This window comes from Acipenser ruthenus, chromosome 21, assembly GCF_902713425.1.
Source record: "Acipenser ruthenus chromosome 21, fAciRut3.2 maternal haplotype, whole genome shotgun sequence".
Classification (NCBI taxonomy): Eukaryota; Metazoa; Chordata; class Actinopteri; order Acipenseriformes; family Acipenseridae; genus Acipenser; species Acipenser ruthenus.
In genome coordinates, this window is record NC_081209.1 from 25428102 (window position 1) to 25446731 (window position 18630).

General features: G+C 37.3%; 1 protein-coding gene and 1 long non-coding RNA gene across 13 annotated transcripts in view; one reads left to right on the forward strand and one right to left on the reverse strand.

The window, feature by feature from the left end:
- LOC117428010 (tight junction protein ZO-1-like) overlaps positions 1–18630 on the reverse strand; it is an 89781-nt gene that overhangs the window by 38659 nt on the left and 32492 nt on the right. The window contains exon 1 of one of the 12 annotated variants that reach the window (XM_058995258.1): positions 12067–12423. The exons of 10 other annotated variants lie outside the window; for them this stretch is intronic. Coding sequence is in view for 1 of the 2 variants with exons in the window: in XM_058995257.1 (XP_058851240.1) it covers positions 11859–11894 (36 nt within the window). In the remaining variant the exon portion in view is untranslated. One more of the 12 variants, XM_058995257.1, reaches the window with a different exon arrangement.
- Positions 12423–16710, forward strand: LOC131699142 (uncharacterized). Its single transcript, XR_009308055.1, has 4 exons — positions 12423–12723; positions 13039–13078; positions 15033–15067; positions 16251–16710. It is a non-coding gene; the product is annotated as an uncharacterized LOC131699142 (long non-coding RNA).

The window sequence follows — 18630 nt, forward strand, 5'->3', positions numbered from 1 at the left end:
TAGCAAGGAAATGGATCTAAAGGATATTGGAACCAGACTGCTACTCCACATACAGTAACATACAGTACATATGGAAGTCAACCTAAGTGGTAGTGTATTTTATATTACAGTTGGGTGAAAATCAGCTTATCCAGCACTCTATAATTATACAGTTTTTACTAAAATATATAGTTAAATAACAATACATAAACAGCAATGCTAATCTTAATAAAATGTGATTTCTGTCTGGTACAACCAGCTGAAAAACTTTGTATCAGATATCTGTATCACATCAAGGTCTGCTACCATTTATTAAAAGTATCTGCAGGATTCATAAACAGATTTTCTTTATTAATACAGTTTTGCATGTAGTTACTCTTGTATCAGATTTATCAGGTTAAAGCCAGTCACCAGTAATAAAATGAAATACTGTACGTTTATAATGAGGGGGATGAGAGTGCAATGAAGGGTAACAGGTCTGTGGAGATGCACGAAGAGTCGGATATATTGCTTATTAAAATTATGCAAATATCTTATTTCCATTTGTTTTTTTAGTTTAGTTTATTTTTTTCCTTTCACTCTGAACCAAATAAGATTACCCTGATCTACAGATTCACTGATTTGGAAGCACAGTACAATAGAAATTTTGATTTTATTAAAGCACCTTTCATGACAAAGCGTGTCTATAATTCTTTTTTGAGTATAGTATATCCTTAAAAAGCCCAAGAAGAGGGCTCCTGAATGGCGCATCCAGTAAAGGCACATTAAGGTTAGCTGTACAAAAATGAACATTGCACAGACTACCATCTAGATTTGAGATGCCTATTTTTGAAAACCCCAAAAAGGAGAATGCTAAAAATGCTAAACTATTCACACCCACAATTAAACACTGCCTAACCACTCGGCACTAACTTAAGAAAATTCAATGTTTCAGTACGTAGAACTGACATAAGAATGTGATACTGTTTATGGGCATACCTGAGACCGTTCTATCTTGATCACGTAGAGTTATCTTCCCCAGATGATAGTCATCAGTGTTGAAAGGGTTAAAGTTAACGTTTTCCTTACTATTGCCAGACCATTGATCACTGGCCCAGAATAACTTCATGTGCCCCGTTATAGAAATCCTGTTAGAAAAACCAGCTTCATTCAACCAGTATAGTATTGAAGGTGACATTGTGGCCCCAGCCAAAAGCATTACAGTGCATATTTTCAGAACAAACTTAAAGTAACAGTCATGCCTTACAACATTTTCCAGGCATATTCTAATTTTACAAAAAGAGATTGCTTAAAGACAACCCACTGATAACAAGGCTTTTGAATCAGGCCATACACTGTTTGACTGGCAATCAGCCTCAATGTGCAGCCAGTCAGCGCTCCAATAGTTATCTGAACAGAAACCCTGTGGCAGGAATGCACTGATAACAAGTCATGCTCCCAAGGCCCCACATTATTTTAACAGATACTGCAGCTACAGTGTATACAAAAAAACTGTTCTACGCAAAGTGAACAAATGCTGAATGCAGATGAAGATCAGTTACAATATGTAATGTACTAGACTACAAGTCATGCAGTAGCGACAGAATAAAAAAAAAATAAAAAAAAACTACAAGGTTTAATCATTCAGATACATTTTACAGTAAATAATTCAGTAGATGACCTGACAGAAATTCATGTTTCAGTGCCGATTCTACATTTCAGACAGCGTTTAGAGAATATATGTAAAAAAAAAGTTTTTAGTGGTCACCCTCCCCTTTTACAAATGAATACCCCCTGCCCCACCCCCCATGCAGTTTATCTGCAGTACAAGAGTCACTGAAAAGTAACACTGCTTATGCCAGTACTACATTCCCACTTGCACAGTCTGTAACAAGAGTGGGCTGAGCTGAGGAACAAGACTGCTAGTTTGTAAACAAATGAGAGCTAATCAATATACACTTTAATGATGTCTTTGCTAACAGATAGTTTGAGCATGCAACCCCTGCATGCCTCTGCAAGAATGTTCCCACATCAAAATTCTCTGGCTGGGGAAAAAAAAAGAATGCCTGAAACAATCTAGACGTATAAACAAAGAAAGCATTCAGTGCTCTGTTCCCCAGTGTAGTAGATGGCAGATAGAGCCTGGTAACAACCTGCAGCCTGTCCAGATCCCAGCTCTAACATTCCCAAGCCCATGAGCACCAACAGTGCTGCCGATGAGCACCAACAGAGCCCAAGCTTTGAACCACTCCTCACATGCCATGCTAACATCTGAAAGAACCTAAGCATGTAAAAGGGATTACAGTGTTTTACTACAGCAAAAAAAGTGACTGTGAATGGGGTCCTAATCTGTAAGACTTTAGGACACAACACAGAAGCTTACGGTACATGGTTTTCTTTTTATAAAAAAAAAAAAAAGCAAAAGACCGCTACAGTAATCTTCAAGCTTACATTAAATACAATAGACAAATATGTAAAACCAGTTTTATCACACAAGGTGTGGTCACTTCATCAGGAAATAAACTATGCATGTCATGAGGTCATGTTTTGCCACTATAGCAAGAAGGAAAACAATAGCTATTTACATTTGAAAAAAACATTGAATGCAGGAGAGCCAAGCAACATTATATATATATATTATATATATATATATTATATATATATTATATATATATATATATATATATATATATATATATATATATATATATATATATATATAAATACACACACACACACACACTACCGGTCAAAAGTTTTAGAACACCTCAATTTTTCCAGTTTTTATTGAAATTTATGCAGTTTAATGTCTCAGTGTACTCTGAAATTAAAGCATAGAACAAATAAACAATTGGAGATAAAAAAATAAATCATGGAATCGTTTTGTTTAACAAAAATTTAATTTAATCTAAATTTTTGACTCAAAGTTGCCACCTTTTGCAGATATAACAGCCAAACACACCAGTGGCATTCTTTCTACAATGGAAATCAAATATTGTTCAGAAAGTTCTTCCCAACACTGTTGCAAAAGTTCCCACAAATGTGTTGCACTTGTAGGTTGCTTTGCTTTTACCCTTCTGTCCAGTTCATCCCAAACCAGCTCGATGGGGTTTAAGTCTGGAGACTGTGCTGGCCATGCCATGATTTGAAGCCTACCGTCTTGTTCTTTTCTTCTAAGGTAGTTCTGACATAGCCTGGAGGTATGTTTTGGGTCATTATCTTGCTGTAGGATGAACCCCTGACCAACTAGGCGTATACCAGAGGGTATTGCATGGCGCTGCAAAATGCTGTGGTAGCAGTTTTGGTTCAGGGTGCCACTCACTCTGTGCAAATCGCTGACTCTGGATCCAGCAAAAGAGCCCCAGACCATCACGCTTCCTCCTCCATGTTTGACAGTTGGTGTCACACACCGAGGAACCATCTTTTCGCCTACTCGACGGCGTACAAAAACCCTGCGTGATGAACTGAAGATTTCAAATTTTGATTCATCGGTCCATAAGACCTTCTTCCAGTCTTCAGTAGTCCACTGGCGGTGCTTCATGGCCCAGGCAAGCCTCTTTTTCTTATTTTGCCATCTTAGCTTTCTTACTGCCACTCACCCTGTCAAACCTGCAGCTCGAAGTCTTCTCTTCACAGTTGAAACTGAGTCTTGCTTACTTCGACCAGTGTTAAGCTGTGCTTGAAGCTGTTGTCCTGTGAGCCGCCTATCACACAAGCTGTTGACTCTCAGAAACTTGTCTTCTGATTCTGTTGTGGCTTTGGGTCTGCCAGACCTCTTCCTGTCAGAGTTTCCTCCAGTTTCCAAGTGCCTTTTGATGGTGTAGGAAACTGTACTCACTGACACCTTGGCTTTCTTTGCAATTTCTCTAAAGGAAAGACCTACACTTTTAAGGGTTATAATGGTCTGTCTGTCTTCCTTTGTTAATTGCCTTTTTCTCGCCATTATGAGAGCAATATACTACTTCCTGCAGTACAATACTGTCCAAATAATGCTTAAGAGGGTGTAGTAACACAGTCTGTTCCAACACTGCTTTTATACAGACAGAGGGTTTGTAAGTAATCAACAAAAGTTGGGACACCTGTAGGAATTGTTAGCATCAACTTTCAAGGCTTAATTTACTTCCATTGCTGCAGAACAGCTGTAAGTTGTTAACCCATTACTTGTTCCCTGAAAAATGACTTTTTGTATAACTCTGAAATGTACATTATTTTTCAGTTTTTGGTAACCTAAACTTTTTTTAACCTCTGCAGCATGGCAAAACATTTACCTTTGAAAAGTACAAAGATTGTTAGCATGACAAACAATAACACAGCACTTAAGTACTGTACACATGTGAACTTTGAACTGAGAACTGTAAAACACACTTGGTTCTTAAGTCTACTCCCAAGAAGTTAATCCATTTCTTCTTTAGCTTTTGCAACTAGATCCTACCGGTAAGAAAGAACCATAAGAAGACATTTCAGCAGCAGAACGAAAGGAAACAAATGAAAGAAATGAACTGGCAAGTTGTTAGATCACCTTAAGAGTCAACTTTCTATTCCAGACCGACAACTCTGGAACAAACCATAGGCTATACAGTACTACTGTGGAGCTCCAGTTTATCAATGGCATGGCAACCGAGGTAAACCACAGGTTACTTTTGTTTCTTAATGAAATACTGTATCCGTCAATAAAACTCAAGATACTATGTACACACAATCTATCAAAGCCTGGTAACTTACAGCTATGGTCAAACGTTTTGCATCACCTCATTTTAGGATTCAGACATCATCATAATAATAATAAAATAAATAAATAAAATATAACAGACAACATGAACATAATTTTGATCTTTTATTTAACATCATTTAATCGAAGAAACTACAAAATGATATTGCAAGAGTCTACCGGAAGCTATAATAGTAGTAGTGTTTCATGTTAAGAGTTTGAAAAGTCACATTTTTCAATTTGTCAGTTTTCCATTAAGTATATGGGAAAACTACAAAGAGGTATGCCATTTAATATGTCAATATAACATTAATCAGCATGTTTCTTTTGACTTTATGAAGTAAAATGTGTTAATTCTATAGGGTGATGCAAAACTTTTGCCCACAGCTGTATGTTGAGTTTTTCTCTTATAAATGTCTGAAAAACACAAATCACTATATTTGTGCATACTGTGAGTGCTTAAGATATCATCATTAACGGCAAAACAGATCATTCAATTCAATAGGAGTTCCAGATACATTTATTCAAAATTCACTTTTTTGAATAGCCTGCCCACAGTCATTGTGATAAGAGTCACAGATACTGTTAAAAGAAAACGCAAGTAGTGTGATAAAATGCCTGGTCGCTCAGAAAGCAATTACACTAAAGGAAAATAAGCCATGATAGTTTAGCAAACAGTCCAATCCAGTGGCCTTTTCCATCCAGATGACGAAAGTGGTTCAGTCTTTCTCTTTACTTTAGCGGTTCACTGCACCTGTATCGCTTCCAGGCTCTCCCATTTGCAGATCCTCAAGGGAATGAAAGTGGCTTGTTTGTTCTTCAGTGTTCACACAAACTGATTCTCCTCGCATGGGGGGTATCCTACTTTCATGGACTTGTTTTGATCAATTTTCAATTGGAGAAAAAGACTTAAACATCTTTTTGCACGGAAACGAGTTGATTTCCTACATTTCTGAATATAAACAGGCTAGAATGGTTTCTGAACAGTAAAATCTAAAAATCAAGTCTTTCCCTACACTACAGTACTTAGTATAGGTAAACAAACACCTTTCTGCCTCAACAGAGATGAATCTATGGATGTTAATAGGATCCAGCATCCTTTTTGAAGATTGGGCTACACCATTGTAACCACTCATTAACATACAGCTGTGTGTGAACTTCTGTAAATATCTCAATGGGAAACAAACTTGCCAGAATTTTGTTTGCAATCAACATATATTTAGATACTGTATATTCCAAAACCAACTGAAATACTTAAACAAATGCAGTCACTTTTTCCATAGTGCTTTAGGTCCCTGAAATAACTGTGCTTAAAGGGTACATAAGGACCTTTTTATTTTATTGTGTTACATGTTCCCATGTGTTGCTACAACTGTTTACGTAAGGTCTGTGTATTGTTTTAATTTTTTTTTTTTTTTCATTTTTTCCACTTTTTTAAAATTGCATTTCCTGTCTCAAGATGGCTTCCCATGTACCCACATGGACCTTTCAGAACTACATTTCCCATCATCCTCTTGTTCACTGGTAAATCCATCTCTGTTACATATGTGAGCAGGAGGATAATGAAATAAAAAGGTCCTTATCTACCCTTTAAGGCTAATACTGTAGGTAATTATACTCTTCGTTCTGGTCATATTTCTTAGAGGGAAAACAGACGGCATGACTTCACTGCATTAACTAGTCTAAAAATAGATGTTTCTGGAGCTTGTGACACTTTTTCATCAAACTAAGAGCTTCATGCAAAGACTGTATGAAACGTGGTTTATGCTTCAGGCCCACACTGCTCTACTGCACCCTACAGTAGGTAATACAACCTTTGCAAGGAACACAAATAAAAGTAATACTACACCGAAACCAGGCAGTCGAAACAAAACTCATACCTTTGAAGTCAGGAGATCCTTTTATGCTCCACACTGTTAGTCAGGTGGCAGGCAACAGACTGACGCTAGCCAGCTGCTTTTACTACATGCTTAATAAAAGCTGTTTCTGAAAGATTTAACAGGGGTTCAGATAGACATATTAAACCAAACTGAAGACTTCTTGACTGGTTTCCCCTTCCAGGAGCCTTTCACCTCAGCAGTGGTAGAAGACTTGCAGTTATAAACCAAAAGCAATCAGCATCTCAAGGAAACAGTATGTTCTGCACTCTACAGCACATCCTACTTTAATTGGCAGTATTGGTAAAATAAAAAAAGCTACTCCCAATCACAATGTACAGGAATACTGTATTACTCTTTTAGAACTCAAAGAAGCTCTCTATTTGAAAGCTCCTCTATTTACTTGCATTACTTTTCCTAAAGGTATTGGCAAAATGTTGCATTTTGTCTTAAATGTTTTACCACTGAACCCCCCCACTTGAAACAAATGGTGGTAGTGTCATTGTCAGTAAATGCTTCATTCACAAATATTGATTTTTTGTAACGATACAAAAAACTGTTTACATATTTTTACCCAACCACAAGCTTTCCAAACCACCAGCTATTCTTGAAAGCTGCCCATTCCCTACTCCCTGTCTACCCAGGCAGACAGCAACAAGGTTTGAATTTCAGTGGGAGGGGGAGGTGAATTCCTGATTCTTGCCACATTCATTCCTCATCAGGTTGGTATGCACATCCTACACATGCCAGAAAGCTGTGTAAGCTCAAAAAAGTTCCTCCCAAGATGAAATCTGTCTTACGTTTAAGTATGTTTATTAAGAAAGCACTGCTAGCACGTGGTCACATCACCGTAAGAATGGATCTTTTGTCCTCTATTTTTAGTAACAGTGCTGCTGTATGAGGCCACCCTTTAAACACTGGCTTCTGTAAGCCTGATGGCTTATTAGCGTGAAATCTCAATCGTCATTGCTCAATAAATGTGGGTGTCCATTGCACAAGACGGCCAGTTTAGGCAAGCAGACCAGCTGAAGTTACACAGCTGCCGTCTATCAGAAACCCACAACACAGTGCACTGGCGCTGGGGTTCACTTTCAATACTAGTTGACTTTTTGGTCAGATAACAGGCGGCACTTATCTAGTCTTCCTGGTAAAAATCCTGTAAAAATATCTAGAATCAGACAGTTCCCTTGTAAGATCATTTTAATGAAACACAGTTTTACAAATATTTTCTATCTAAAGCAAAGACTGGAATTAGTCTGAGATATTGGTACATTTCCTTTAGAAAAGCATTTAGGTTGGAATACTATAGGACATCTAGCAAATATAGACTGTAACATAAATACACCCTTAATCCTAGATGCTGATAGTGTCAATTTTTTCATCCCTAAACAGGTGCCCTAGATAAGAAATCCTGGACTCACTTCACAGTAACCCCTCGCAGAAGTGGCACAAGGGTGCAGAAACCAAAATGTTCTTAGAAGAGTTAGTGCCAGGCAAACCTTTTTACAATGTCCTTCAACAGTGCCCAGCAGTCATGTAGCTAGCAGTGAGGGATACATTAATCTCTTACAAAACACCCCTACAACAGTGCAAAATCAAAGACTTGAAATGCACTGCCTATTGTGCAGAGCTGGGATTCTATCTCCTCACTTGCAGGTCAGAATGCTAAAGCACTGGAGTGCTGACCCATCAGTATAGCGCTGTAGGCTAATAAAAAAAATGCTTTAAAAATGAAGTAGAAACCACACACAAAAACGGTTTTAGTCATTCTGTGCTTACTAAAAATAAATTTTAAAAAAAGGTGTGGGAATGGAAAGATGTGTGCAAATCATCCATCCCATAAAGTTTAAACCTCATCCAGTAACATCCTGCACACAAGTTGAAACTGAACTTATAACTGATTTGATATTCATTTAGAATAAAGGAAAATCAGAGTATTTTACAGTGAAAGCGTTAAGAAATTCAGAACTGCAATACCATTAACAATTTCAAAAGAAGCCTGGCCAACTTAAAATGTATTAAAACAGTAGGCCAACTTAGACAAAAAACAAAGTACTATTGTTTGTATCGGTGTTGAGTGTAACATTGTGTAGCTTGCTCGGTGCTGTAAAATTCCATGAATATGCATTTACGCCCAGGCAGATTTTATAAACATGGCTTGTCAACAGCACGAGGAAGACAGAGCCAAACTGTAACAGAAGTGTGGAAGCTCAGTCACACTCTGGTAGCTCTTTCACTGAAATACATTATGGAAAGGAGGTGCATGTCTCACATTTAAATAAGAGTCGATCATCTCGTTTTTCTATTTATACCTGCGGTTTATGTGCAGTTTTGCACAGTAGGCCTACATAAAAGTAGAGTTCAGACAAACTTGCAATTCACATGAAAATCAGCAATACAAGAAACACCCAAATATCCAATTCCCAAAGCATATTTTTTAGAATGGCCATTGTTACAAATGAGCAGATAAGGATGGTATAGCAGACAGCTAAGGGTTGAAAATAGTATTCTTCCTTAAAGCAAAACTGGTGAAACGTTCTTGAAAGACTGCAGAGAAATAGCACTGCTCTGGTGGTGTTCCGATGGCATGTTCTATCCCTTTGTACACCTGCTCCTGCTAGGAAGGTCAGCCCTCAATTTCTTTCAGGAGATTAAATCTGCATGCCAACACAGTTACTGGCTTAGACAAACAAAATCATTTGAAATACTCCAGCTGTTTCGATCTGAAGTGCCACTGCTGGCAAGCAGACAAATGCACAGCCATTCATTTGCTATGCATGAGCCGTCATTAAAAATACATGCACTGCAAAACAGCATTATGAAAGGAAATGCGAGTGTTTTACTGTAATTAAAATCCAGAAATAAAATATGTCATCATGACATTCATATTTATAATTGTAGAATTAAATCAGGTTGTAAAACAAAAAAACAACAGTCCCTGTAATGTACAGGAGTACCAATGAACTGGCTATGCATGTGCAGAAAAATAGAATTTTGGAATTAAAGACCAGAAAATGTCATTTCACACTTAAAAACTGAAAATGTCATACTTGGTTGACCACAGCGTCAGGTACTTAAGTCAGCTGAAACAAATAAATCCCAAAGAACTATTAAAATGTTCTGGCTACTCAGTACAGCTGATAAAAACAGAAATAATAAGTACTGTACACGTCCAGGAATAAAGAGTTTGATCAATTCCAGGTTTACTATGAACCACAATGTACCTATTGTACAAACTCAAGTGTGTCTAAATAAGCTCAGGTGTGTCTAATGAGGGTGTTATCCCTGCATGTCACACAAACACACACAGATCTACGTACAGTACATGTCTATCTTACAAGACCTCCACATAGCTGTATTGGAAACAGCCTTGGATTGAAATGTGGTAAAGCACTCCAGGACAGCTGTAGGTGTGTGAGGTGGGGCACTGTAATCACCCTAGCATTAATTCACTAGTACAGTAGTCAATTCGTTTTGAATAAGTCCTGAGCACATTTAGCTATAAGTGCAGGGCGGGAAGTGACACATCCCTCAGTTGAACATTGCTACAGTTTTCACCTGAACATACCAATCATATCTGAGCAAATATTAACACTCAATAATACAGTATTTTAAGGCTAACACAAAGTCTTTATTGAAATTGAAAAATGTTTAATGTGTCTACTAGATTAAAAGGTTTATTGAGATTTTATAATGAAGTGTTTAAAGTTATATAAAATAGCCTCAAAAGGGACAAAACTTTTTTTTTTTTTTTAACAATAAAAAGTGTTCAAATTCTTAACACAAAGTGAACCTACAATGCATTGAACATATATTAATATCTGATTGTTTTAAACACATAACAATAAATTACATCACCGCAGAAAATGAAGGAAGTGGTTTCACTTGAAACCACCACAACCTGCATATCTGCATTCCTAATACAGGCATTTTAAGCACTGAAACACCCTGGGCTGATTCAAACAATCCCAGACTTGTTAATAAAGTGCCAACAGGTGAAGAGCCAGGAGTCGATCATACTGTCCTCCTCACTACAAATACGATCAAACAAAAAACAATGGAGAAGAAAGAGCACCTTCGACTGAAGCCAGGAAATAATGGTCATAGACAGAAACCTGCAGGACTGCCTACTCCCTAGTGTAAGCTGTTGCATACTAACCCCACCCACTGACACCACTGGTACTACTGTCAGTAGCTGTTCAACAGGTACTGCATCATCAACAGCTGGCAACCTACGCCCATATGTTTTTATATCATGAAGCCAATATTGAACAGAACTGTATTTGTGAGGAAGTGTAAAAAAATGCCTTCTACTGAACTGACCCACTTCTAATGTTGGGAAAGCCAACACACCACGCTGGATTTTCTGCAGAAATAGCCTTTGCACAAACTAATTTAAAACTATAGAAATAATAATAAGAATAAATCGCATATGAAGCAGGGTTATTCAAAATTTGCAACATGTTTTACAGTATGAAAAAAAATGGTATTTAATCTTTAGATTATAGAGCCAACAGCAGTCAACAATTCTACCCACTGAAAAGGTATTCCTCCTAATACAGCGTGCCCTTAAATGAACACATTTTCAGTATCCTTCTATTACAATGTATTCTGGGTGTAATTGGGGCATTGCTTTTGGAATTTAAGCCAGTCAAAAAGCAGACGGAAAATGCTGTAGGGTATGATGTGACTTTAAATTATATATATATAAAATTTAGTAAAGTAAAAGGGTCACATTTTGTTTAATAAGTTGAGACAAAAGCACATTCTCTACTAACTGGACTTGTGAGAAACATAAACAACTTGGTAAATTACTTTCTCAAACAGCAAAAAGTTCTAGAAGTAGTGTGTACTGTGCCAATCTGACCTTAGTACTTGTGATGCTATTAGGAATCACTCTATATCAGGTTGGTTATAGTCTTTCGATACGCTGAACATACATGACGTTCACTTAATTGCATTGTTTTCATGTTCACATATTTTTTTTTTTCGGAGGGGACAGTTTGTGCCTGTTCGTTCCAGAGCTACATTGGTATTTATAATAAATAAATAAAAAATAAATAAATAAAAAAAACACACACATTGTAAAAAGCATAGCACGTCATATCAAAACTACGTTTAATATTTTACATATTGTGTCATTTCCAGATTTCATGAATAGTGTAGCGCAGCTAATGCATACCGTTTAGATCCAAACACAGCAGAACTCTACACACAGCCAGCGTCTGACATTTGTCTGTCCCTCTCTCGTCCAAAAACAAACGATATTAACACTTATTTTTTTTACTTTGATGACAATTGGTGCCACGTCCTACCTTACTAGAAGCAGTTCTGGCAGACATTTTGTTCATTTCCACTCACAGTAGTAAGTTTAGTGTGAATATCTCTCAAATCAAATCGAGAAATCCCTCCTTCCTTTTTTCGCCCTGCTGCCAGGCAGTCAAATTTTTTTTTTTACAGGACCCAAAATAACATGTCACATTTTTTCCCCCTAAAGTCCAAAGTTAACTACTTTGTCCTTACACTGTGGTTCGGCGAATTCGTTTCTTTGACGCTGGTTCTGATGAAGATGTTTATCCTCAGAAACTAAAAACGGGATCTCGTTCCCTTCGGCTCCAATGCAGCCTAACTGCAATGGCAGGTTCAATATCTCCCTACTTCTCGCTTCTCCTCCTCTCCAAGCAACAACTGACATGTCTGACTGGAAGCACCCATTGCACTACAGAGGGGTGCGCACTGTAACGCCGCTCTAATTTTAATCAGTTGCGTCTGTTTTGTTTACGGCAAACGTAAATACATTTGGAGTAGACAAAATGAAGCAATATTGTGTTTTTTTTGTGTGTGGTTGTTTCCCGTTTTATTTTAATTTCGGGAGAGAATTCGAATAAAGGTATGTTACGGCAGCTGGCAATAGTTTGTTCCTCCCGTGGCCGTCCAGAAAGCTGGAACAAGAAGTCTCTGGTAAACAAGCCTATCAGAGTTTAGGGAAGGGTTTTAAAAGTCCTCTGAGAACGGAGCACTCCAGGCTGGAATGCTGTTGTTTTTAAACGCTGTAATTATTTTCTTTTGCTAGTCAGACGTGCGGCTTTTATATAATTTACATCTACGTTTGTTTGTTTATTAATTATATAATATATGCTGTTTCCTGGATACACGATTAACCATAACATTTTTTTTAGAGTGAGTTTGGGACAACTATCTTATAGTATAAATTATACATTGTACCGTGTATACTTTCGTAATGTATCTATAATAATATGTGGCAAACTTATGTGTTAAAATGTGTCTGTTAAATTAAAATTGCAATCTTTAAAACGTCGATTATATGTACAGTAACCAATTAAATGTTTGTGAGTTGAATGCAAATGCTTTACATGTATTGTATTTTAGAAAGATGTAGTCTTGTATGACATAATGAAAATATGACAGAGGCGTCCAAACATATTATCAACATAAATAAAATGTATAAATGTGTATTTGCTTCTTTCACTACAGAGCATAGGCTTCTAAAGAAGTTGTAGGACACATGGTCTGGGTAAGTGCTGTACCTTTAAGTAAACCACTCTGTTTGATTTTATGGCTCACAGCTGATTAGTGTATGTAGCAAGGCTGGTGTGAAGGCTTGGAAAGTCCTTTTTTTTTTTTTGGCACAATCCATTTTTTGTACTGTACCACTGAAAGAAATTAGGTCACACATGCGGCAAAGACAAGAAGGCTTACGTAATTGCCCTGAAGCTTTAGTTTGATTTTTATTCTTTCAAATATGACTGTACATGGCCCTCCCGTTCAAAATGTTCCCACATATCTTTTTGTGAGCTCGATGAGTCACAATGCATGGTCCTAGCCTTGCCTATACAATAAACTCATTCCTCTGTGGTGGCAGGTCTTAGACTGGGCAGTGAAAACAATGTTGGACATTTATAGATTACTCATTAACATCAGCAGTAGGCTTGGCCTTAGAAGGCGTTGCCACTACAATCAATGTAAGTTCCACACACACATGCACACTCCATAAATAAAAGGTTATCTGAAGTGTACAAGAGTCAGAGTTAGTAGTAAGCATATGGTTTCGGTATTGGTTAACAGCCAGCCTCACAGGAAACTCTACAGCCCACAATTGTTGCACGGACAGCTTCCTGTGGCTTTCCTGACTCTCCACCAAGGAATGAGAAAAACACTCCTCAAACTGCATTGTCTTAAAGTAAACTTCTTCCTACTGTTAAAATAAATTAGCTTTGTCAGGCAAAACTGACAAATCGCAGGGGCCTCTTGTAAATCACTAATAAATTTAAAAAAAAAAAAGTGAGAAAGTGTGCCAGGGATGTTTTGGTTTTTTTACAAAAGGTAAACTTGAGGTTTCCATAACTGTTTACAACTAAATCTTTAGAAACAGTGAAAAAGTTGAAATCTATATTCTGTTATTTGGGAGTGCTTTATTAGCACACACTTATGTAATTTACTTTTAATATGGCCCATTGGACTAATTGAGTATTTGTTTAAAATCCTCAGGACATTTTTAGATCTAAAGCTTGAGCGAAGGACATTTCAGATGAGATATTTTTTTTAAGCATTATGTTCAGCCTTTCCTGTCCTTGTCACACTGTTTTGAAGTTGCCCTCTGTAAACTGGAAGATCCTCCAGGGCAAGCTTCATGATAATCTCTCATGCTGCTTTTAACTACGTTTTGGGCATGAAACTCTCTCATGTCCCTTTCTTAACAAGGATATGCAATGCAGCAATGGTAAGGATAGACAGATCAGATAATGTAATTTCAACGCCATGTCAACATTTTGTTTTTGCCACAATGTGTATATATTAAAAAACAAAGGAGATTAACTAAATTGCAAATTTAAAAAAAACCTTATAAAACGTCTTCGCTTCAACTAATATACAGGTGTGTATTTTGTATGAGTATGATAAATTGTTGTTCTGTACATTTTTATATTAAACAGTCAAATTATGAATATGGAGAACTGAAATAAAAATGCACCCGCTTGTATCAACTCACCCATATTAGGACTAACACATATTGATGTTTTTACAATCTTTTGATGTTTGGATATGGTCCAGTTGGCCCTATTTTTTTAATTGAAGAGCAAAGTTTTTCCAAAGGAAAGAAAAAAAGCACATACACTGAAAAAATCAACTTCGCTATTTCTGCAGGTTTGGATACAGAAACATAACAACCAAACACCTACTTGCACCCCTTTATCAAAACTCATGTGATCTGCTGTTTACTGTAACTGATTTGAAAAGGGAGATGCATATTTTAAATATTACAAAATACATAACAGATTATTCAGTTGAGCGTGGGCCAGCCTATTTAAACAGCGAGTAACAATTCTATGTTACAGTACAAAGTCAGGTGTCTTTTGTCTAATCCCCTCTGCAAATATCTGTATATACAGTACACTCCAGCTCCAATATTAGATGTTATGCTTTCTATTAAGAGCAGGATTGCAATAATAAACAAAGTTCTATCTATTCAGGTTTCTTGGAGTAAACTTCGCCTACATTTTTTAAGGTGGGTAAATTATCCCAGAGGCCATGTCATTGTATCCGCTTTTGATTTGAAGCACTGCTGTCTCCAAGATAAGTATTAGTCACCCATTTTACAGTGTGTGTGTGTTTTTAATAAGAAAAATACACTTTGGAGAGGTTTCCATGTAAAATTAGAATTGCTCTTGCTATGGTCATGCCTTTTTGAAGTTTTTTTTCCAATGATATTTTCTTATTATGATATGCAAATGAAACAGTCCCTGCTTGTCATATATTATTCAAGTGTCATAACTCTATTAAAAGAGTTTTGTTTTTTAGTGTTGCATGCACCATTTTATAACCTGTAAACCTGTAAAATATGAAATGTATTAAAAATGAACAACAAACAAACAAAGCAACCAGCACTTCTTTAGTTTGTCTTGTACATCTGATAATGCAAAATTAAAAACACTGTTGCTTAACGTACTAAAACTTTTTGTCAAGTAAAAAAATGGTCAAACTTCTTAAAAGGTGGTCCAAAATTTTAATAATTATAGTGCTCCAAAAATGTACATTTTATGCAAAAAGAGTTATTCATAGCTAGTGGTTCTGGAATCGTATTGCCCATGATACTGTACGGTGCTTCCACAGCAGCCCATGCAAAGTGGCCAACTGACTCTTTCAGTATCAATTCCTATTTGGGGAAAAAAACCTATTAATTTAATACTGAAAAAAAAATGGTGTTCTTTTAACTGCTATAGAGATGTAATGCCTTTCCTAATAATAACATTCTTAATCTAATTATTTTATGATTTATTAACTTAAATCAATTTGAACCACACAGAATATTTAGATAAATGTGAACCCACAATAAAAAGTACTGTTGCATTATTTATAAAGCATTTATAAATGGTGTTACTACAGTTAAAATATTGACATATAGGGGGTGATGTAAGTATGGGCGCAGAGCAAATAATTTATGATTTACGGCAGCATTATGTGGGTTTGCACCCGCAAATCACTTTGCTCATATCCTTACATCACCCCCATAATGCCTTAATAATACATTTTTTCCCTGTATAAAATATCTTCACACCTAATGAGTCTTCCAACTGAGCTTTTTGAACTCAAATCACCTACAGTAATAGCCTGTCTTTGCCTATACTGTTTAACTGCTTCTATTTTATCAGTGTAATTATTTAACACAAACTTTTGTTCCTTTTGTTCAGAATGTTAATCTACAGCATACTTTCCACTGTATTTGATGCTGGAGTGGGTGTGGATTTAGAATAAAAGCTGACAGAGGCTACACCTTCCTTAACCGAGGTAGCAATGGAATACTTCACACTTTGGATTCATTAAACTGGCTAAGCTGGAATGTTGTTTTACCAACTGGCTCACAATACATTAAAGGGAAGTTAAGCAAATCTAAAGAAGTGGCAGCACCATGCATGTAATCAGGTACAAGGGTAAGGCAAGTACAATGGTGGCTGGCACACAAAGAGCATGAATCAAACTGCAGGTGCAGTACTTATGTCTTTTAAATGTTGTACAGAGTGAGGTATCTTAACTCCGTTAATAAACACTCCTTAATTTGCTTTGCAATTCAATACTACTGATGAACTCACTGATTCAAAATAATCCAAGCCCCTCCTTTCAAGAGGATATTTTCCGTTTGTGACACACACACGCACATTCACACACGCAGGCACACACACACACACAGGCAAACACACACAAATATAAACTCCCTCTTGCCTGTGCAGCATATTAACCTTGTAATGCATAGAAGACATTTTTTGATTTAATTCATATTGAAGGAGTTAGGCAACTAGAATCACAAACGCAAACGGAGACTCCCGAGTGGCGCATCCAGTAAAGGCGCTCTGCGTGGAGTGCAGGATGCACCCTATAGCCTGGAGATCACGAGTTCGAATCCAGGCTATGTCATTGCTGACCGTGAACGGGAGTTCCTAGGAGACAGCGCACTATTGGCCGAGCGCCACCCGGGTAGGGAGGGCTTAGGTCAGCAGGGCAATCCACGGTTCACAGCGCACCAGCGACCCCTGTGGCTGATAGGTCACTGTGGATCCGCAGTGCGAAAAAAGATGGCTTGGCAGGGACACGTTTCAGAGGATGCGCGTGTCAGCCGCCGTTTCCCGAGTCGCCGGGGGGTTGCAGCGGTGAACCGGGATTAATAATAATAACATCATTGGCAATTCCAAATTGGAGAGAAAACTGGGGTAAAATCATTGGCAACGACTACATTTAAAAAAAAAAAAAGAAAAAATCACAAACGTGAACATGGGATGTTGTGTCTTAGCCAATAGGAAAAAAGCTAGGCTCATTACATGTGTGGTTTTGACAACACATTTGCAGTCAGATTTTCATACCTTGGCAACTTATGATGAGTAAATGTTCATACTTTTGCATATTTACGTAGACAACAGGACTAAACTGAGCAAAATAGAACATTTAAGATGAAATGCAAAAGCAAAGCAGATTTATAATTGATAAGTAAGTAGGTTTTGAAAACAAGGCCATTGGGGTTTTATCATAACTGATTCAGTACTTGCATTTGACCTCTGTGGGATGTTTCGCAAACCCTTTCAGGCAAACAATTTTCCTAATGACCTCATCTAAAACCATGAAAAAAAGAATCTGCTCTTATTATTTTTTCAGTGTATTTGTATGAAAGTTGGTAAAATGGTAATATTATTCCATATACAGTGAACATTGCCAAAGAGCTGGGCAGTTGATTACAGATAATTGCACGTTGATTAATCCTCTTAAGTAACTATGAATAGCAAACATTCCAGTCCTTGTTAGCTTCTAATAAAGGCAATACACAAAAAAGAAAACAACGACTACCCAAAGGCCATCACTGTGCATTAACTATTTGTAATCTTTTTTTTTTTGCCATGCATTAATATGGTTTGCACAGCAAGTATTACCAAACATCCCACCCAAGGCAATGGCTGAATTGTTTGGCTTCATTTCATTTCTGTGCAGTAGCTATTTAGCTAACCATTATTCATGCTAAGCGAGCATGTACGAAAATATCCAAGCACTGCTAAGAGAACGCATCACTTCCAACAGACTTTTGTGCACCTCCCCCTAGGAACCCCTGGTCACGGTCGGCTGTGACATAGCCTGGATTTGAACCTGCGATCTCCAGGCTAGAGGGCACATCCTGCACTCCAAGCGGAGCGTTTTTACTGGATGCGCCATTCGGGGGGGTGGTCTCCAACAGACTTTTTAATGCAAAAGTTTTTTGTAAAGGTTATTTCAGCTGAATTTATACGGCAAATACAGCAGGGCTGTACTGTGGCCTACAAAACATAGTTAGCTGATGGAACCAATTCTGTTGGCTTCAGCACACATTGAAGGAATAGAGCCATCAATCATTTATAATGTGTTTACTTTAAAGACTTGATTTTATTGAAGGGGATACGAAGAGCACAAAGCTTCATGGGTATTGAGTGTAGCCTTTACATTTGAAGGGCATGCTGCATGTCCCATTCCTAAATGGACTTTCAGAGGACCAACTGAGAAGTACTTGTTTTGTTTTCTTTAAGACTTTCTATAAAGAGATGATGTGCTCATTGT